The sequence below is a fragment of the Rhinatrema bivittatum genome, chromosome 2, assembly GCF_901001135.1.
Source record: "Rhinatrema bivittatum chromosome 2, aRhiBiv1.1, whole genome shotgun sequence".
Lineage (NCBI taxonomy): Eukaryota > Metazoa > Chordata > Amphibia > Gymnophiona > Rhinatrematidae > Rhinatrema > Rhinatrema bivittatum.
In genome coordinates this window covers 717,329,762-717,347,754 of record NC_042616.1, presented here as the reverse complement: position 1 = coordinate 717,347,754, position 17,993 = coordinate 717,329,762, and the positions used below count along the sequence as shown (strand labels likewise).

The following is a 17,993-nucleotide window of genomic DNA, read 5'->3' as shown; positions in this document are numbered from 1 at the left end:
CACTTTTTGCTTTTGATTAATTTTCATTTTTGCATTATATTTATAATCAATTTCCAGATGTTTTCATTTATAATAAAGTTGAATACTTTGAGGGTAATTTTCAAAAAGACTAATCTGAGTAAAAGAGAACTTGCTCTTTTGAAAACTGTCCAGCCGATATGCACATAATTTTACACACATCGGGAAGAGGCATTCCAAGAGGGCAGGGGGTGGAGTCTGGGCAGGGTTAGAATTTACACATGTACTTTTAGATTTTTAAAAGTATTCACATACATTTCCTTGAAACATTTCCTCACAAAAATTAACAGGTGCAACTTTGTGCAGGAAGTTTTCGTAGGATAATTTTCAAAGCTAACTTACATACATAAGTCCCCTTAAAAAACTGGTATAACAGGTATAAAATAGCCTGCAAATCTATGCGGGCTTTTATAAAATTATCCATTTCATGTCTTTCTGTTTAGTCCAGCAGCATATCACAGATAGCCCCACTTGAAAGGAAAAAAGTAGAGTTGCTTACCTATCACAGGTGTTCTCAGAGGACAGCAGGATGTCAGTCCTCACAAGTGAGTGATGTCATCAGATGGAGCCCAGACCAGAACTGTTAGGTCAATGTTTCTAGAATTTTGACCATGCCCTAGTGGGCAAGTATGGCATGCCATTATGCCCACACATCCACACGGTGGCCAATTCAGTATAATTCCTTCACTTATAGTTGGAGAAGCCAACTCCAAAAGGAGACAAGAGAGTTTTAAGAGAATTAACATCCTGCTTTCCTTAGAGAACATCTATTATAGGTAACAAACTCTGCTTTCTCCAAGGACAAGCAAGATAGCATTCCTTACAAGTGTGAATCCCTAGCTACAGACTGCCCAAAATGAAAAAAGAGGAAACAAAACAGTGTCAACAGGCACAGCCACAACTGTTTTTGGGGGGTTTTTTTTGCTGCCAACAAGCCTTTTTCTTCTCTGTTTCTCTTATGAGGGGTAGCCTGGAAAGAAAATAATGGGATCTAGGAGGAAAAGAGTTTACACCTCAAAGAGATTATGTAGTAATAACTGGTTGTCCTTGTCAAACAACAGTATGATGTTGAACACCTGGCCAAAACTCCACATCACAATTTTGCAGATCTCCTCCAGACCAATCTTAGATGGGCTACCAATGGAGCCATAATTCTGATGCTATGATCCTTGACATGACCCACTAGATTTAGGTCTACCTGGCCAGATCGGGAGAAGATGCAATCTGATAGTCAACCGGTCAGTGTGTGCTTGGCAATGGTAATACCAAGATTGTTGGTATCAAATGAAAGAGAAAGTTGGATGGATTTTTTATGACCTTCAGTCCTCTTCAAGTAGAAGGCTAAGGCTATCTTGCAGTCCAAGCAGTGCAGTATCTATTTATTTTAGTGGACGTAACTGGGAAAAATGTTGGAATGATGCTTGACAGATTAAGATGGAATTCTGACACCCCCTTAAGCAGAAGCTTAGTAAGGGTATGCAAATCTACCATGTCATGAAAAAACTTAAAATAAAGAGCAAAACTGAAAGCTGTAGCTACAAAGGTAAAGTGTGTGTAACAGGCATGGACATTTTTAAAAAATACCATCTTAAACCACAGTCCAAATGTTTTCCACGCATTAAGAAAGGTGGCAGGAAGGTCAAACGATTGCAAGCATGGCTAAAAAGTGAGGTGAAACAGGCAATTTTAGCCAAAAGATCTTCATTCAAAAACTGGAAGGATCCATTAGAAGAAAATAGGATAAAGCATAAGCCTTGGCAAGTTAAATGTAAGAACTTGATAAGATAGGCTAAGAGAGAATTTGAAAAGAAGATGGCCGTAGAGGCAGAAATTCATAATAAAAGCTTTTTGGAATATATAGAAAGCAGAAAATCTGAAAAGGAGTTGGTTAGACTGTTAGATGATTGACGGGTTAAAGGGACACTTAGGGAACATAAGGCCATTGCGGAAAGACTAAACAAATTCTTTGCTTCAGTGTTTACTGAAGAGGATGTTGGGGAGATATCCATTCTGGGGATAGTTTTCAAGGCTGATGATTCAAATGAACTGAACCAAATCACAGTGAACCTGGAAGCTGTGGTAGGCCAGATTGACAAACTGAAGAGTAGTAAATAATCTGGACCGGATGGTATATACCCCAGGGTTCTGTAAGAACTAAAAATTGAAATTTCAGACCTATTTCAATTAATTTGTAACCTATTCATTAGGTTCTTTCCTGCTTGTTGACGTAATACATCACACAGCTATCCGTCTGGACCAGAATTACTTTGTTGGCCAACTGATCTCTGAAAGCCATCAGAGCATAGCTAACTGCCCTTAACTCCAGCAGGTTTATCTGATGAAACGTCTGCTAAGCAGACCAAAGACCTTGGGTGCAGAGCTTGACTACGTGGGCTCACCATCCCAGATTGGGCAATATGAACAGGAGGAATTTGAAAGAGTATGTCTCTATCAGACAGGAACTGATTCACCACCAGAACAGACAGTATTTGAGCAACTGAGTGAGGTGGATGCTGTCTCTGAGATACTGAGTGGCTTGAAGCCACCGTAATCTTAGAATCCATTGGGCTCTCCTCATATGGAGATATGCCAAGGGAGTAACAAGCACTGTTGATGCAATGAGGCACAACCACCTACATGTCCTAAGCTGATGCCTGCTGACTCACTTGAATCATTTCCATTGTGGATATTATAGATTTTTATTATGGAAGGAAGGTTCTTGCCCGAGTCATATCCTGCAGTGCTCCTATAAACTCCAATCGAGATGATGGGCTCAAGTGGGACTTGGGTTAGTTGATGACAAATCTAGTAACTCAAACACCCAGATGGTTTTGACAATTATTTTGTGGCAACTCCAAGTTGTTTTCTTCACCATCCAATTGTACAGGTAGAGGAACATGTGGCACACCCAGTTTGAAAAGAGGTGCTGCCACAACAGCAAGACATTTTGTGAAGACATGGGATGAAAGAAGGCCAAAAGACAGCACGAGATACTGGAGGTGATGATCCACTATAACAAATCTGAGATATTTTCTATGACCTTGCAATACTTCTACGTGGGTAAAAGTATCCTTCATCAAGAAAGTATAGCCAGTTCCCTTATTGTAAAAAGGGGATTGAGCTCAAGGAAACCATCTTGAACTTTTCTCTTTTTCAAGGCAGTTAGGTCTAGGATGGTTTGGAGTCCTGTTTTTGTTGGAATCAAGAGGTACTTGGAGTAAAATCCCTGCTGCTTTTTCCCCTGGTGAAAAAGGCTTGACAATATTGGTCTCTAAGCGGAAAGACAGTTCCTTCTGCAGCAATTCCTGATGCTAAGATTTTCCCCCAGTACATGAGATCCTTCAGGAGGTGCAGAAGATGGACATGATATATCTCATCCAAAAGACTCCCAGATCTGTAAAAAAGACAGCTACCATACCAATCTGTGGTGATCAATTATGCTCTCAAGAAGGCCAAGGCAACTAGGACAAACTCCTGTGTCCCTGCAGAAGGATTCCAGAAACTTGGACACTCTTAGGAGAGAGGTTTTTCAAGGAGCTATGCTCAATACCTACATAGCTTCTTTCCAGCTGTTCATGGGTCAATATATGTGGGACCTGTTGAAGCAGATGCAAGAAGCAGCAGAGCCACTTCCTCAGAAGCAGCATAATGATTTTCAGTCATTGGTGTATAAGGGTGAGTGTGGAAATCACACGAGCAAGTCTATCTTTGATGTTCTTGAAATGGCATCAAGAGTATCTACTTTGAGCACTGACACCTGTGGACTCACCTACCTGCAGGCCTCAGATGACTTGAGATCCAGGAAAGACTTGTTTATCTATCATGCACTGGAGAGATTCTCCTCAGAGACAGGGTCAAGGAAGCAGTAGTACAGATTCCCTAAACACTGCAGTGTTCTGTGATATGTCACTGCCACTCTAGACCCAACTTCCTTAGTCAAGAAGCACTAGAGTGTAGGGCTGAAGCAATATGTCTTCCAACTAAGGTGATGTTTACCTCCATTCCTTCAGTCTCAGACACAGCAGACCCCTTGCATTTATCCAAGATAGGAGAGAGCCTGAAGACACTATCAGCATTCCAGATAAAACCTGGTATGAGATTACAATTGAATTGCAGAGAACATAACCCGGATCACAGTACCTATGCCAGAGGACCTTACTGTGAGAGGCAGACTGAGCTTCTATGTAAACTGTTGGCTGAGTTTACTTCAGGAACATGAATCCTCAGCATAATTTTTAAAAAAAAAAGCAGGGGGGGGAACTGATTAAATCTATGGAATGTGCCACCAAATCAGCTTTCAGACCCCAAGAAATTTCTGCAACACAGGGAAGCTTTTCCCTCCAATTGGCTGGAGGTGACCATTGGTGCAGCAGATATCGACATTGATCCCCCTCTGGGAACAGAAACCAATACTGATATCTGTACAAAGCTATCAGGCAGCTGTAGGGACTTTAGCAGAGGCTGAACATCAGTCTGCATGGACATAAAAACTGAGGCACTGATGCTCTGCATTGCCTAGTCCAAGGCCTGCTAGATCTTCCTGTCCAGCTCCTCCAAAAAGACTGCTGATACCAACACTGGCTGGGAGGCAGGAGAGGAGGCCATGTCTTCCTAGGAAGCCAGAGATGTATTACTGGAAGATACCTAGAGCCCTGGAGACTGTTGCAATTCCCGTAAATGTAATGACTATGAGCTCTCCTTTCCACAGGAATACTTTAAGGAATTCACGTCCACTACCAGCATCATGCATTTATACCAATACTTCTTTGCCTTCATTCAATGCTGGAACTAAAGAGGTTGAACGCTTTTGACTTGAGTAGGAGGAGACAGATGATGGTCTGTCTCCAAAATCCTTCCCAATGCTCGATATCAAGAGAATCTGATTCTTTCCCAAGGTGGATAAATCATCAGTTTCCATTGCAGTTCCTGGGTCCATCGATGTTAATACCTCCCATGCTGATTCCTATGGGCTGGCTTTATAGTGACCCAAATGCTTCTTCATGAGTTCCAACTGGGACTGGTGCCCACTAGGGTCATGGTCGCACAATGACAACACCCCAGGATGTTATTCATAGCCCCCAGATGCAGGACACATCTATCCTGGGATCTGTGATAGACATAACCTCCTGTCATACCAGGGGCATTGTTTGAAGCTTCTAGTAGGCTTCCCCATGACCAGATGCAAAAGTACAGAGATAAAAAAACATGATCACTGCAAGCGGTCAATGCACCACTCAGACATGAAAAAGGAACAAACTTAAAAACAACCAAACAACCTACCTACGGATGACTAAAGGGGGGCATGCACTGCAGGGCCCTGCAAAGAAATAATTCCTGCCAGTTTTGGACAGAAGAAAATCCGAGGAAAGTAGGAATGTTAAAATCCATGAATTTATTTATTTTATTTGTACAGTTTTTCTATACCATTGCACAGTAAAATTCCATCGCTAGGGTTTACAAAAATTAATCATAAATTATTACACATTAATTGCTAAAATCTCATATCATATTATTAAAATTAACTTAATACAAACAATATTAAAATATCTTAATATTACCCCTAAAACAAGATAAGCTAAAAATAAACAAGTTAAAAGTAGCAAATAAGAACAGAATACGTGGTATTCAGCTTCCTTTTTTAACTGTCACTCTCAAATGCCTGAAAGAAAAGCCACATTTTTAAATCTTTCCTGAACCTCTTTCTATCTTGCTGTAGCCTCAGCTCTGATGGTAATTGATTCCATAATCTTGGCTCTACGATCGATAAGGAATGTTGGGCTCCATGCAAAAGATGAGACTGAAAAGGCCCCCATTGGACGTGTTACATAATGGCATGCAGTGCATATCCAGTAGGGCACGGTCAAAGACCTAGAAACTTTAAAAAAAAGTTCAAAGCTGGGTTATATCAGATAATGTCATCTACTTGTGAGGATGGCCATCCTGCCTTTCCTTCAGAGAAGAAAAAACAATTAAAAAACTAGAGTGTGTATACTTAATTTAGCCTTTTGTTATCTATATATATTACCAAGGATATGAACAATTAGAGGGTTCACTAAAACTGGCCTTCAACCTTGATTTAGATATCCTTCTGTAACACTAGATAGACACTGAAATGTGATAAAACCTCCTCTCAGAAATCAGTAAACACTCTAATGTAGCTCAATTGAGAAGTCAGCCTCTCTTTCCAACTTTATTGCTGGTTGGGCCTATTGGATATACCCTTACCAGTTATTGCATCTCGCAAAAACTCAGAACAGAGCTTTCTGGGCTTTTGCTTTGGAATTTCCTGCCAGTAAATCCATAAGCTATTAAGTGCATGCAGACCTTTAAAAAGCAATTAAAATCCTGTTTTTGCAAGCATTCAGTTTGACCAATTAAATGCTTCTCTTTCTGGGTTTTCTTTATTCAGCAGCAATAATTAATTTTTCAGCAGGCTAAAGGTTTTTTGTACTTTGTCAATTTTTGTTTCTTGATTATGATTGGTTTTATACAATCTTCCCCAAAAGGTGCAGATAATAAATCTTTTAAATAAATAAATAAATAAATAAATAAATAAAATAAAAGTGAATACTCATTTCAGGTGTCAGCCTCATTTTGAAGTGGATGCAGTGCCAAATATACATATGAGCACTTTGCCTTAGTTGCCATGGAAATGAAACATTGGATAAAACTATCACAAATCATCATGATTTACAATTTTCACTTTTTTTTTTTCTTTTTTTTTTCTGTAAAAAAAAGTTCCATTTTTCTTTTTCTTATTGATAAATACATGCATGTTTAACTCAGAGGATGTACAATGGTATCATTATGTATATGACTACTGGAAAAAAATTTAAAAATGCTGCCTTGTTCTTTTGTAAAAATATACCATACAGAGAGATATCTTTATATATCTTCTAATTTCATTTTTTACCCTGATGAAGTTCTGAATGATAAGGCTGTTTTTTTTAACTTCAGATTGCTTAGCATTTGATGTACATAATGGCCTGGATTTTAAAAGGCCTACACATCCCAGGCCTATTTTAGAAAGGCCCGGCCACGCGCGTATGTCCTGGGGCTTTGAAAAAGGGGCAGGGGTCAGAGGCTCCCAGCACAGCGGCCATTTGCCACTGTGCTGGGGGGGATCGCCTGCCGGCGCATGCAACCTACGCCTGCCCAGAGGCAGGCATAGAAGGTAAAACAAAGGTCGGGTGGGGTAGGAAGGTTAGATTAGGAGGTTGGGAGGGAACAGGGGAAGGCCGTGGGCGTTGGCGTGTGCAAGCTGCACAATTGTGCGCACGCCGACCCCCGATTTTATAACATGCGCGCACGTTATAAAATCACGCGTCCATACATGCACGCCGAGTAGCACGTGCACATGGATGCGCTGGCGTAGGTATTAAAATCTATCCCAATACCTGTATTTAACAAAAGGGCTCTGCAATTATGTATTGGAATTTTGAAACATCCTTACAAATTCTTTAAAAAACACAATTTACTTATTAAAAATTCTTATATTTTGCCTACAGTGGATACTAGGCAGACTACATAAAAAGATACAGACAAGGCTTAGCATATAAAACTAGACATTGTTCTATCGTCACAGTTGCAGTCAAAACATAAAATGAATTCTATAAAAATAAAACACTGAAAGTTTCAAAGAAAGACATGCTGAAAAAAAGCTTTCAATTTGTTTTATGTCACTGATCTCCCAAAGTTCATTTGGAAAATATTTCCATAAAGCAGGATTCGCAACTGATAAAGCTCGGCAATGGGTTTCCTGAAGAAGTGCCTCCTTTACTGAAGGTAAACTTAAAAAAATCTTTTTGAGCAGAGCACATCATTTGAAGGGTCACTTACTGAGTTAACCAAATATGAAAATAAAACTATTACAATGAAAGCCTAACAGTACAAAAAATGATTACATTGACTACTCAGCACTGTCAAGAAGTATTTCATATCAGCAGAAAAGTAAAGCTAACAGCCCCCTGTTTGTTCTGATTTTTCTCTGAATTTCAAGACAAATTCATGTTCAAACCTCGTGAGCATCTCCTCTTTAGCAATCCTATACATGAACTACACTACTATACATAAAGCACAAACACAGCAATAACAATTAAAGAGTGGACTTGGCGACAGATTCTGAACATAGCTGAGCATGGCTGTAATAAACGTTGTACATACTTATTTTAAAAAATTCTAAAAACAAGAGACAAAAAACTGATAGTATACAAGTGACAGGAGAACTAAAAATAGCACCAAAAGAGGAAGCAACTGAGTCAAACAATCTAATCTAATTACTACTTCCATTTTATGGGAAATATTTAACTTTTCAGTTTATTTGCAGTAGCACTCAACTAATTTGTTTTGATCCATATTAAACACATGACAGATTAGTCTTATACAGCCAATGATTTCTAGAAGAGACATTTTAAAACCATAACTTCATGTTCCAGGAAAGGTTAAAGGAAGAGAAATGCCCTGAAAGATAATTAAAACCAGCTACCAAACTGTCAGTTTTTAAATATTTCATCAATATATTTTTGCTTGTTTATTTTTTGACCTGGTAGTTCCTTTCTGTTCCTTTTTATTTCCAGCTCAGTCAGAACCAGGATCTAATGCTATAAGCCTTTATTTGCAACTACTTAGGAATTTTTTTACCCTATTTTATACCCTTCCTAATTTACATTTAATCCAGTCATTGCAGTCAGTGATTGTCCTGGGTTAGGGCCATGCACCAGGGTTCCTTCCAGAACAATGCAATTGTGGCCATTAGGTGTCACCCTTAAGCAATGACCATGACTCTCTCCCTTGTACTCCCTTCCCCATGAGTGCGGAGGGTCTGAATTCATCAATATGTAAGGCAAAAATCTTGCCCATTTGTCTGAACATTTAATAGCATAAAGGTAAAAACATTTTGAAAAACTAAAGATGATCATATTTTGCATGTAGACTTTGATACCTGTTTTAATAACTTGCAATTTAGCTTTTTATTTAGATATGCTCTAAAGACAGTACTTTGATGAAAACAGATATATTCTAAAGCATTCTATCCTTATTCCATCATTGCTTTTTATTTTAAACTGACACTGGTATCTGATAGCCTGGAAGAAGATAACAAAATAATTGGGAGAAGATGTTATCAGGAAAAACAAACTCTGGACACAGGAAGCTATTATCACCTGTCCTCATATTTGCATGACCTTTTCTTAATGTGTAGTCAAAGTATAACTTTGTGTAGACAAAGTATAACAAAGCAGCAGCAGCAGCTTTTATTTACATGACTTGCTGCCTTCCCTGTGAAACAATCCAAAGTTTCAACAGTAACTAGTTTTTCTAAAGACTAGTGATTCTATAATTTGTTATAACACTACATTCAATTCTCTTCAAAATTCTATTCTAATGTAGTACACTATCTGGTTGGACAAAGGAAAGAAAATACAAAAAGACACATGTTACATCGATTATTTTCTCCTACATGTTGACATCTCAACACTCATTTGTTATTGCCTATAAACTAGCTTGGACACTCATGGGAAGAGATCTATATACCCTAATGTATGTCACCGGCATTAAAGCATTTCAGGGGTTGAAAGCAACTTTCATTATTTAGAAAAAACTTATACAATGTCATTCAACATCCTGTAACCTTTGCTGAATGAGAGAAGACAGTGTACTCATTACTCTAAATTATTTTTTTTTTTTACAAGGTAGTTTGATTCTGATGGTGGTATGTGTTGTTCTGTGAGAGTTCTTAGCTTAGGAATAGATGCTCCCTCATAGGCATTTTAGACACCTTAGTGTCTGCAAAAAGAAATTAAATGAAATAAAGCCACTTTCTCTGCTCTGATGACAGACAAAAGAGAAAGCAGCCTCTCTGTTCTGGTTTACTGTGGTTGAACAAAGAATGATGATTTTAATAGCTAAAATGAAAATCCACTGCCCATTTCTCTTCACTCTGTCCTTATATCAAAAGCCCCTCATTCCAAGTCAGAAATATCACTAAGTGTCTGTGCCAGAGTAATGACAAAAAAATTACTCAAAAATCCTTAAAATCAAAAAGATGCGTGAGGGATGTTAAGAAGTACCCTTATTTACCAGAAAAATGAATCTGTATAGTTTAAATTAAAAGAAAAGATTTGTGACAGATTTTGGTAGAGTATGAAGGTTGATTGTATTTTACTGCTTTAAAATGAATTAGAGTAATAGTGAGGCGTGACTATAAGACAGACTATAACAGCAATGTATGATACTTAAAACAGAATCTGCTACAAATGGCAGCTTTTTATTTCCTCCGAAGTTAAACAAAATAGCTCCCAATGAAAGAAAACAAACCAAAATAGTAGAAACACCTTAAGGAAACAGTATCAGTGTAGATTCAATTATTCCAACAGAAAACTAAAAGGTAAGTTGGAGGTAAACCAGATGACAGACGGTCAAGGACCAGGCGGTTCTAAGGAAGTCTTTGTTTCTGTTATTTAAGGGAGGGTAAACAAAGAAAAGAAACTAGTACCTTTGCCACTGATGCTTTCCATTGTGTATAAGTAATCCATGTAGAATGCTCCAAACCTCTGCATTCCGGCTATCTCTGTGTATGTCTCCTACCAACAAAGCAAAGCAAACATCACAAGTTCTACAAGGAGAGAATCTTGAGATTACAACATGATAGGCCAAGCATCAGAGGCATATGCTTGTTTGGCTTTGTATGCAGACGAATAGAAAAGCTTATCATAACAAAAGACCAGAGGTTATCCGAAGAACTCACCTTTCTAGATAGGTAATGTAACTTCTATTGCAAGATACTTAAAAGGACACCCATAATTCTGGTGGACATTTTACCCTCTATACCAATAATGTCATGTTAATGAATACCTTTAACTGTGTCAATACTCATCTCTTGACCTTCCACACATGACAGTCAACTCTTTTCATTCTAATTGGAAACTTTTACAAGAAAAAATATTTTGATAATGTGTGATGTAACTATCAGTTTATCAATGGAACAAAAAATCTATTTCTATGCAACACTCTACAATACATATTTGTGTTTAACAGTACTCAAATACACACTTGTTTTTATTCTTATAACCATCTGTTTTTATTACTAATATTGCGAGTTATACTTTTTTACATAACTCCTGCTGATAGACTACCCACAAGCAATCAGAATCAAGAAAATAGCTGCACAGACTATAGTTTCTCAAATAAAATAAAGGGGAGTTATGAATTTAAAGCAAATTTGTTTTCATGTAACAGGGGCTCTCAGAAGACAGCAGTCAAATTAGTGGGTCATGTGTCCATGCATAAGGTTGCACAGAATATTTTAGATCTCTCTAAATAGATTTTTTCTATATCTTCCTGCTATTGCGCAGTACTTCCAGCATTATGATAGCCCTGTAGCACCCCTCTGTTCTTTGATCAGGAAAATAATTCCTCCTAAGGGGAAGTGGATGGATTTGTGCAACTGATCAACTGCTCTCTTTTGAGAAAACCTGCTACAGGTAATCAACATTGCTTTTTCTGAAGACAACTGTTCACCTTAGTCGCACAAATAGGAATCCCTAGTCAAGGACTGTCCAACAACAAAAGGGGGAAAAACAACAAAAACAGTCAATGAGTGGATATTTTGTTATGACAAATCCCATTTCCTATTTTATTATGTTTTTTTTAAAACAAGGAAGACAATCAAAAATCATAAAATGGGCCCTTGAAGAGATTAAGTTGGGCGCTAGCCCCAAACGAGCTCATGGAAAACAAGATGACTCAAACTTACTATTCTACCAGGGGACCTCATCCAGGCAGTAAACTGATGCAAACATGGACTAATCTCCACACTGTATCCTTGTACATCTCCTCAATGGAGTGCTGCTATGGCCCTAACATTATAGGCCTTGATACGCTCTTCTAAGGTAAAGCCTACCTGAGAATAACAAGAGATGCAATTAAAAATTAAGTGCTATGTCAAAAAAATGTCTACATCTTTTTTAGGTCAAAAGAAATAAAAAGCTAGGTTGATTCCCCATGTAGAGTCCATTCCAGGTAGAAAGCAACAACTTTCTAACAATTAAAGGAATGAGGGACCTGTTCATTTTTATCAACATGAGGCCTAGGGTTGTCAAGACGATTTATTGATTATAAAAGTTGGACACCACTTTAGGCAGGAACTTAGGATGCATAAGAAGCAACATCATGTTATAGTGACAAGTATAAAATTGTGTCAAAGTGGGTGCTTCACACAGCCAATAACAGTCTATATGTAAGAGGCTGGCAGGAGGAGCCCCAGCCTACTGTCAGTAACAGCACCATGTTGGACCCTCCCTCATATGGATTCTCAATCAAGAAGGGCTGTGTCCTGTTGTGGGGAGGAAGGAGAAAGGATCTTGTTCTTTGACCTTCCTCCTTCTTGTGGGACTTCTGAACCACGCAGAGGGCCAGAGAACACCCTGGTTGGGGTTTTCCCAACTGGGTGGGGCATTATCTCCCCTCTTAAATAGAGGAATGTAGCCCCTCTGCCCCATTTTCTGCTATTTTTCCCCCAGCTCGATTTTTGTTCTTCTCACCCTCTCCCCCTCCCTTTTTGCTGGTTATTCATACTTGTTGTAGTGTTGCAGTAGGAGGTGATCCAAGCCCTGATAATTATTACGTATAAATTGGTTTAGTTCAAATGTTGAGTGATGCGAAATGTGTTCATATCTTGGGGAGGGTACGATAAGCAGGCTGCAGAGGGTTGGTTTGGTCAATGACCTCATTGTGGGACCTCCTGTTGGACTGGAGCAGAGAATGCTGGGTGTGAGGCGTGGTCCACTGGAGCAGCCTTGAAAGCTGGGATTGGCTGATGGTAGTTTATTGCTGGGTCAAGGTTGCAGCTGCCCATAGGCTGGGGGTGGGAGGGTAGAGCAATATGCAAAAGATTTGGGAGTTGTTTCGTTATTATGGGCTCTAGCGATTTATGAATAAACTGTGGCTTTGTTTAAATCCATTCAGAGGTATTTTGTGTGTCTTCTGGAGGCGGGATTGGAGGGAGCACGGGATAGAAGCAGAGAATGTCCTAAATACTTATAATAGGGAAAACACAGTCAATCAAAGACACAGAGTGAAGTAAAGAGAACCCAATGGTAATGCTGCTTTAAGAAAGAACCAGCAGAGAAAAGGAGTTGCAGTCTCAAGAAATCATCCTAAAGCCAAACAGGATGAGGGAACTGACCACAAAGGAAAATGACTGTAACTGGGGAATAAAGTTGCGTTGTGAATTCTCAAATTCTTAATCCTTTAAGGAGGATTAGACTACCATACTTTGGTGAGGTAAGTGGTGCTTGACAAACCCCTCAGCTGCCTAAACATAATACCTTGTTTATTTTCTTACTAATAGGAAATATGGTGTGGGATGGTTTCTGCATACTCCTCTGTAGAAACCTTGAAAGAAAGTGTGGACTGCATGGCCAGCAGTTCCTTAGGAGCATCCAGATATTTCAAGTCAATAAGATGAAGTGCCCTGGGCTCAGCCTCAGACTAATTCAAAAGCAATGGTCTTAATCATCCTTTAGATAAAGTCAAAGGAGGAAAGGTCTTTAGGTGGACACCTATTCCCGATCAGTGGCAGACAGGGTCCCAGCGAGAGGTCAGTTGAGTACAATTCTACTCTAACTAGTATTCAGTACATCAGTATCATTGTTCACCCCTCTTTATTTCCTATCCCAGTTTATGCGCCCTTGTTACAATGTAACTTTATGCTGCATCAAATTTTGTCTCTTGTTATTTGGTTATGGTTAACCGCTTAATTAGATTTGTATCAAGAAAGTCGGTATATAAAAGCCTTAAATAAATAAATAAATCAGAGCTGTGGAAGGTATGGATCCATTCACTGCTGAGCATAATCACATAATCCACATGTGACTAAAGTACATTGCTTGTCTTAAAATAAAAAAATAAATAAATACTGGCAAAACATCTAGGTCACAATGCGCTACCAGCATGAAGAACAGAGACAAGATTAGGTTAAGGGCCTTTTGTTAACTTGAAGGTAAATGATTTGGAATTTATGAGCAGAAGCTCAAGACAAGGAGCTTTGTTACTATATCACTTGAAACAAAGCTCTGCAAGGGAAAGAATTATGGTAGTGAAAAGACACAATTTAGATATACAGAATGATTCTAATAGATTTTCCTGGGAATTAGAATATTAAAATTTAACTACTAGATTTTATTTTATTTTATTTTTATTTTAACCCTATTACTAGTTTGAAGATTGAATGATTGTATGTATTTTATTATTTTTTAACTGATTATTGTATAATTTAATGTTATTATTTATAGGGTTTCATTTTAATTTTGTTTTATTGTTTATAATATTTTATTTGTTTTAAGACATGTCGTTAAAGACAGTCTGTTGTTTCATTGTAAACCGACTTGAAGTGTACACAATATGTTCGGTATACAAAAATGTTTAAATAAATAAATAAATAAATAAATAAATAAATAAATAGATTTTTAAAATTGAAAGAAAAAAAACTTGATTTTATAAATTAATAATAACTTAGAAGCACTTAGTTCAAATATATTATTGGTAATCAAAAGTCAAAATGAAAGATTTTATTCAAAATGTATGCTCATCTCTTGCAGTCACACAATTCTTTTTATGGTAGAGAAACCTACAGAAAAGTAATGTCTTTTCCTATATTTCTTTATTTTTTCTCTAAAGGAAGTGTCAAACACCACACTCTCTACAATGCATACTCATTTTTTGTGCATTTTCCCTAAGTATTATTGAGGTTCAAAGGGAATAAACTTCATTTAACTTTTCAGCTGTAGATTTTAAGTAATTAAGTAATGCATCAAGAGGGCAATTTAGAAAGTGACGTCCATAGGTTAAAAATTGTTTTACACGTGTAAACCAGCTGTCTGAAAAAATGCCCATCCTCAATGAGACGACAAGTGGTGTGCCATGCTGGGTCAAACCAAGGTCCATTGGGCCCAGTATCCTCTCCCAGGCCAGACTTGGTCACAATACCTGGTAGAATCCAAATAGCTGATCTGCTTCATACCCAGAGATAAGCACTGGCTTTCCAAAGTCTAAATGGCTATTAACTGTGTAAGGATTTTTCCTTCAGAAACGTGTCCAACCTAAGTACTTTTAGCTGCATTGAGAAAGTGCGTTATAGGGGGAGAAGGAGCAGTGTTTAGATTGGAGAAGAATAAGTATGTGCATGCTTTTCCTGCAAAATTAAACCCACACAAAAAGCAGCCACAAAAGACTACATGTACGTCATACCCTCTGCAATTTTCAAAGAGAAATTCCATTCATAGTTTCCCTTTGAAAATGATGCAGAGACCGCAGGTAAAAAGTACGTAATGGACTTTGCATCAATGCAGTTTGAATAATGCTCCACAAAAATTGAAAACATATTTGGAAATGTGTCTGTGTCTTTAGAATACCACCAGAAACTACAACCCTTCCCTGTGCACACGGACAGTTTAAAATTCAGCAGCTGTACATGGGACTATAAAAGAACAACATGCTTTGCCTAAATTTTGGCCAGCCAGCCACTAAAGGAGACTCTAGAAAGGTTACTGGAAACCAAAAAAAGAGATTTCAACACCCTTGGGCAACGCTTGCTGGAAGATGTAGTTTTAAGGGGTTTTGGTCTTGGAAGCCAGATGGAAGTAATTAGGATAACTGGGGAAGGGAGAATAAAGACAGCTGGCTCAGAAACAGTCAAGGGAGAGAAAGAAACAAGTGCTGTGACATCGACAGACAGAGTCCAGGAGAGCCCAAGAGTCAAAATGCTGGTGGGTAGTCTCCATCTGAGAAGTGTGTGGCAACCATCTACTAGACAGTTCAGCTGCTTGCCAGGCTATAGGAAAAGAGGTTATTTTGTTGCGGCATGGAGGTAAGCTAACTTGTATTTGAACCCTCATAGGCCTGACTGGAATGGCCTTGATGACTCACATAAGAACATGCCATACTGGGTCAGACCAAACATCCATCAAGCCCAATATCCTGTTTCCAACAATGGCCAATCCAAGTCAGAAGTACTTGGCAAGTACCCAAACATTAAATAGATCCCATGTTACTAATGTCGGCAACAAGTCGTGGCTATTCCCTATTGATTAATAGCAGTTTATGGACTTCTCCAGAAACGTATTCAAACCTTTTTTAAACCCAGCTACACTAACTGCCTTAATCGCATCCTCTAGCAATGAATTCCAGAGCTTAATTGTGCATTGAGTGAAAACATTTTCTCCAATTTGTTTCAATGTGCTACTTGCTAACTTCATGGTGTGCCCCTAGTCCTTGTATTATCCAAAAGAGTAAAATAACCGATTCACATTTACCCATTCAAGACCTTACATGATTTTGCGGACCTCTATCATATTCTCCCCTCAGCTGTCTCTTCTCCAAACTGAATAGCCCTAACCTCTTTAGCCTTTCCACACAGGAGAGCAGATTCATGTGGTCGAAGATTTGGCTGCTGGTATTCAATGCCAAGAAGTTCAGAGTCATGCATCTGGAATGTGGTAATCCAAAAGAGTTGTATTTGGTGGGGGGGGGGGGGGGGGTGAAAGACTGATGTGCACAGACCAAGAGAAGGATCTTGGGGTGATAGTGTCTGAGGATCTGAAGATGATGAAGCAATGTGACAAGGCGATACCTAAAGCCAGAAGTATGCTGGGCTGCATAAGAGAGAAATAACCAGTAAGAAAAAGGAGGTGATGCCCTTGTATAGATCCTTGGTTAGGCCTCACCTGGAGTATTATGTTCAGTTCTGGAGCCCGTATCTCAAAAAGGATAGACCGGATAGAGGTTGTCCAGAGAAAGGCGACAGAAATTATGCGGGGTCTGTATTGGAAGGCCTATGCGGAAAGGCTGAAGGTTCCGAATATGTATACCCTGCAAGAGAGGAGATGCAGGGGAGATATGATACAGACCTTCAGATACCTAAAAGGTTTCAATGATGTATGGACCTTTTACTTTTTCCACTGGAAACAGAATAGAACTAAGGGTCACAAAATGAAACTCCAGGGGGGACGATTCAGAACCAATGTCAGGAAATATTTCTTCACGGTGAGGGTGGTAGAGGCCTGGAATGCCCTTCCGGAGGAAGTGGTGAAGAAGAAAAATCAAAGAATTCAAGGGGCATGGGATAAACACTGTGGATCTCTAAGGGCTAAAAGACAGAATTGAGATAAGCATGCAGGCGGGTAACTTGCTGGTACGAAGGTTACTACCCTTAGCAGAAGGCATGGAGATTACTACCCTTAAGCAATATGCTTTGCAACTCCAACATTGCTCTCTGCTTCAACAGCAAGAGGTAACAGGGAATTGGACTCAGACACCAACCAAAAAGGGCCCTGATTTTTTTTTACAGTTTGGAAAACTGATAAATATGGGGGTGACCTATACTATGCAGCAGATATTACCATAAACTTGCTGGACCATTTGGTCCTTTTCTGACACTATTTCTATGTTTCTATGCTTTGAAGCTTTTAATGTAACTGCAACATTGCTCCCTATTTAAATGGCAGGGGGATAAGAAGAATTTGAGTCAGACAACAACCGAAGGCCCCAACTTCCATGGTCTGGGAAACTGTTACGCTGTCGTAAGGGAAAAGGCCACAGGACTGCTTCTATGGTCAGGTCCTAAAGGAAACAAGAAAGCGTACATGGGGGTAAATCTGCTGGTGCGGCGGTTATTACCCCTAACCAAATAAACATTGATACTTTTGATGCAACTCCAACATTGCTCTCTGCTTCAATGGCAGGGGAAAAGGAAAATTAGATTTCGAGAGCCCCAATTTTTATGGTCTGCGGAACTGATGAGCATGGGGGTAACAAGCACAGTGCAGCGGGGTAAAAGCATGGGATCACTACCCTTAACCAATAAGCCTTGATGCTTTTGATGCAACTGCAACATAGCTTTCTGCTTCGAAGGAGGGAGGTAGGGGCTGAAAGGAAAGAGAAATTTGGATTCAGGGACAACCAACATGAGCCCTGACTAT

General features: G+C 39.0%; 1 protein-coding gene across 1 annotated transcript in view; it reads right to left on the bottom strand.

Moving 5' to 3' along the window:
• VPS13B (vacuolar protein sorting 13 homolog B) overlaps positions 1 to 17,993 on the bottom strand; it is a 2,198,633-nt gene that overhangs the window by 1,845,231 nt on the left and 335,409 nt on the right. Inside the window, 1 exon segment of the mRNA XM_029587199.1 lies at positions 10,511 to 10,598. Within this exon segment, the coding sequence (XP_029443059.1) occupies positions 10,511 to 10,598 (88 nt within the window).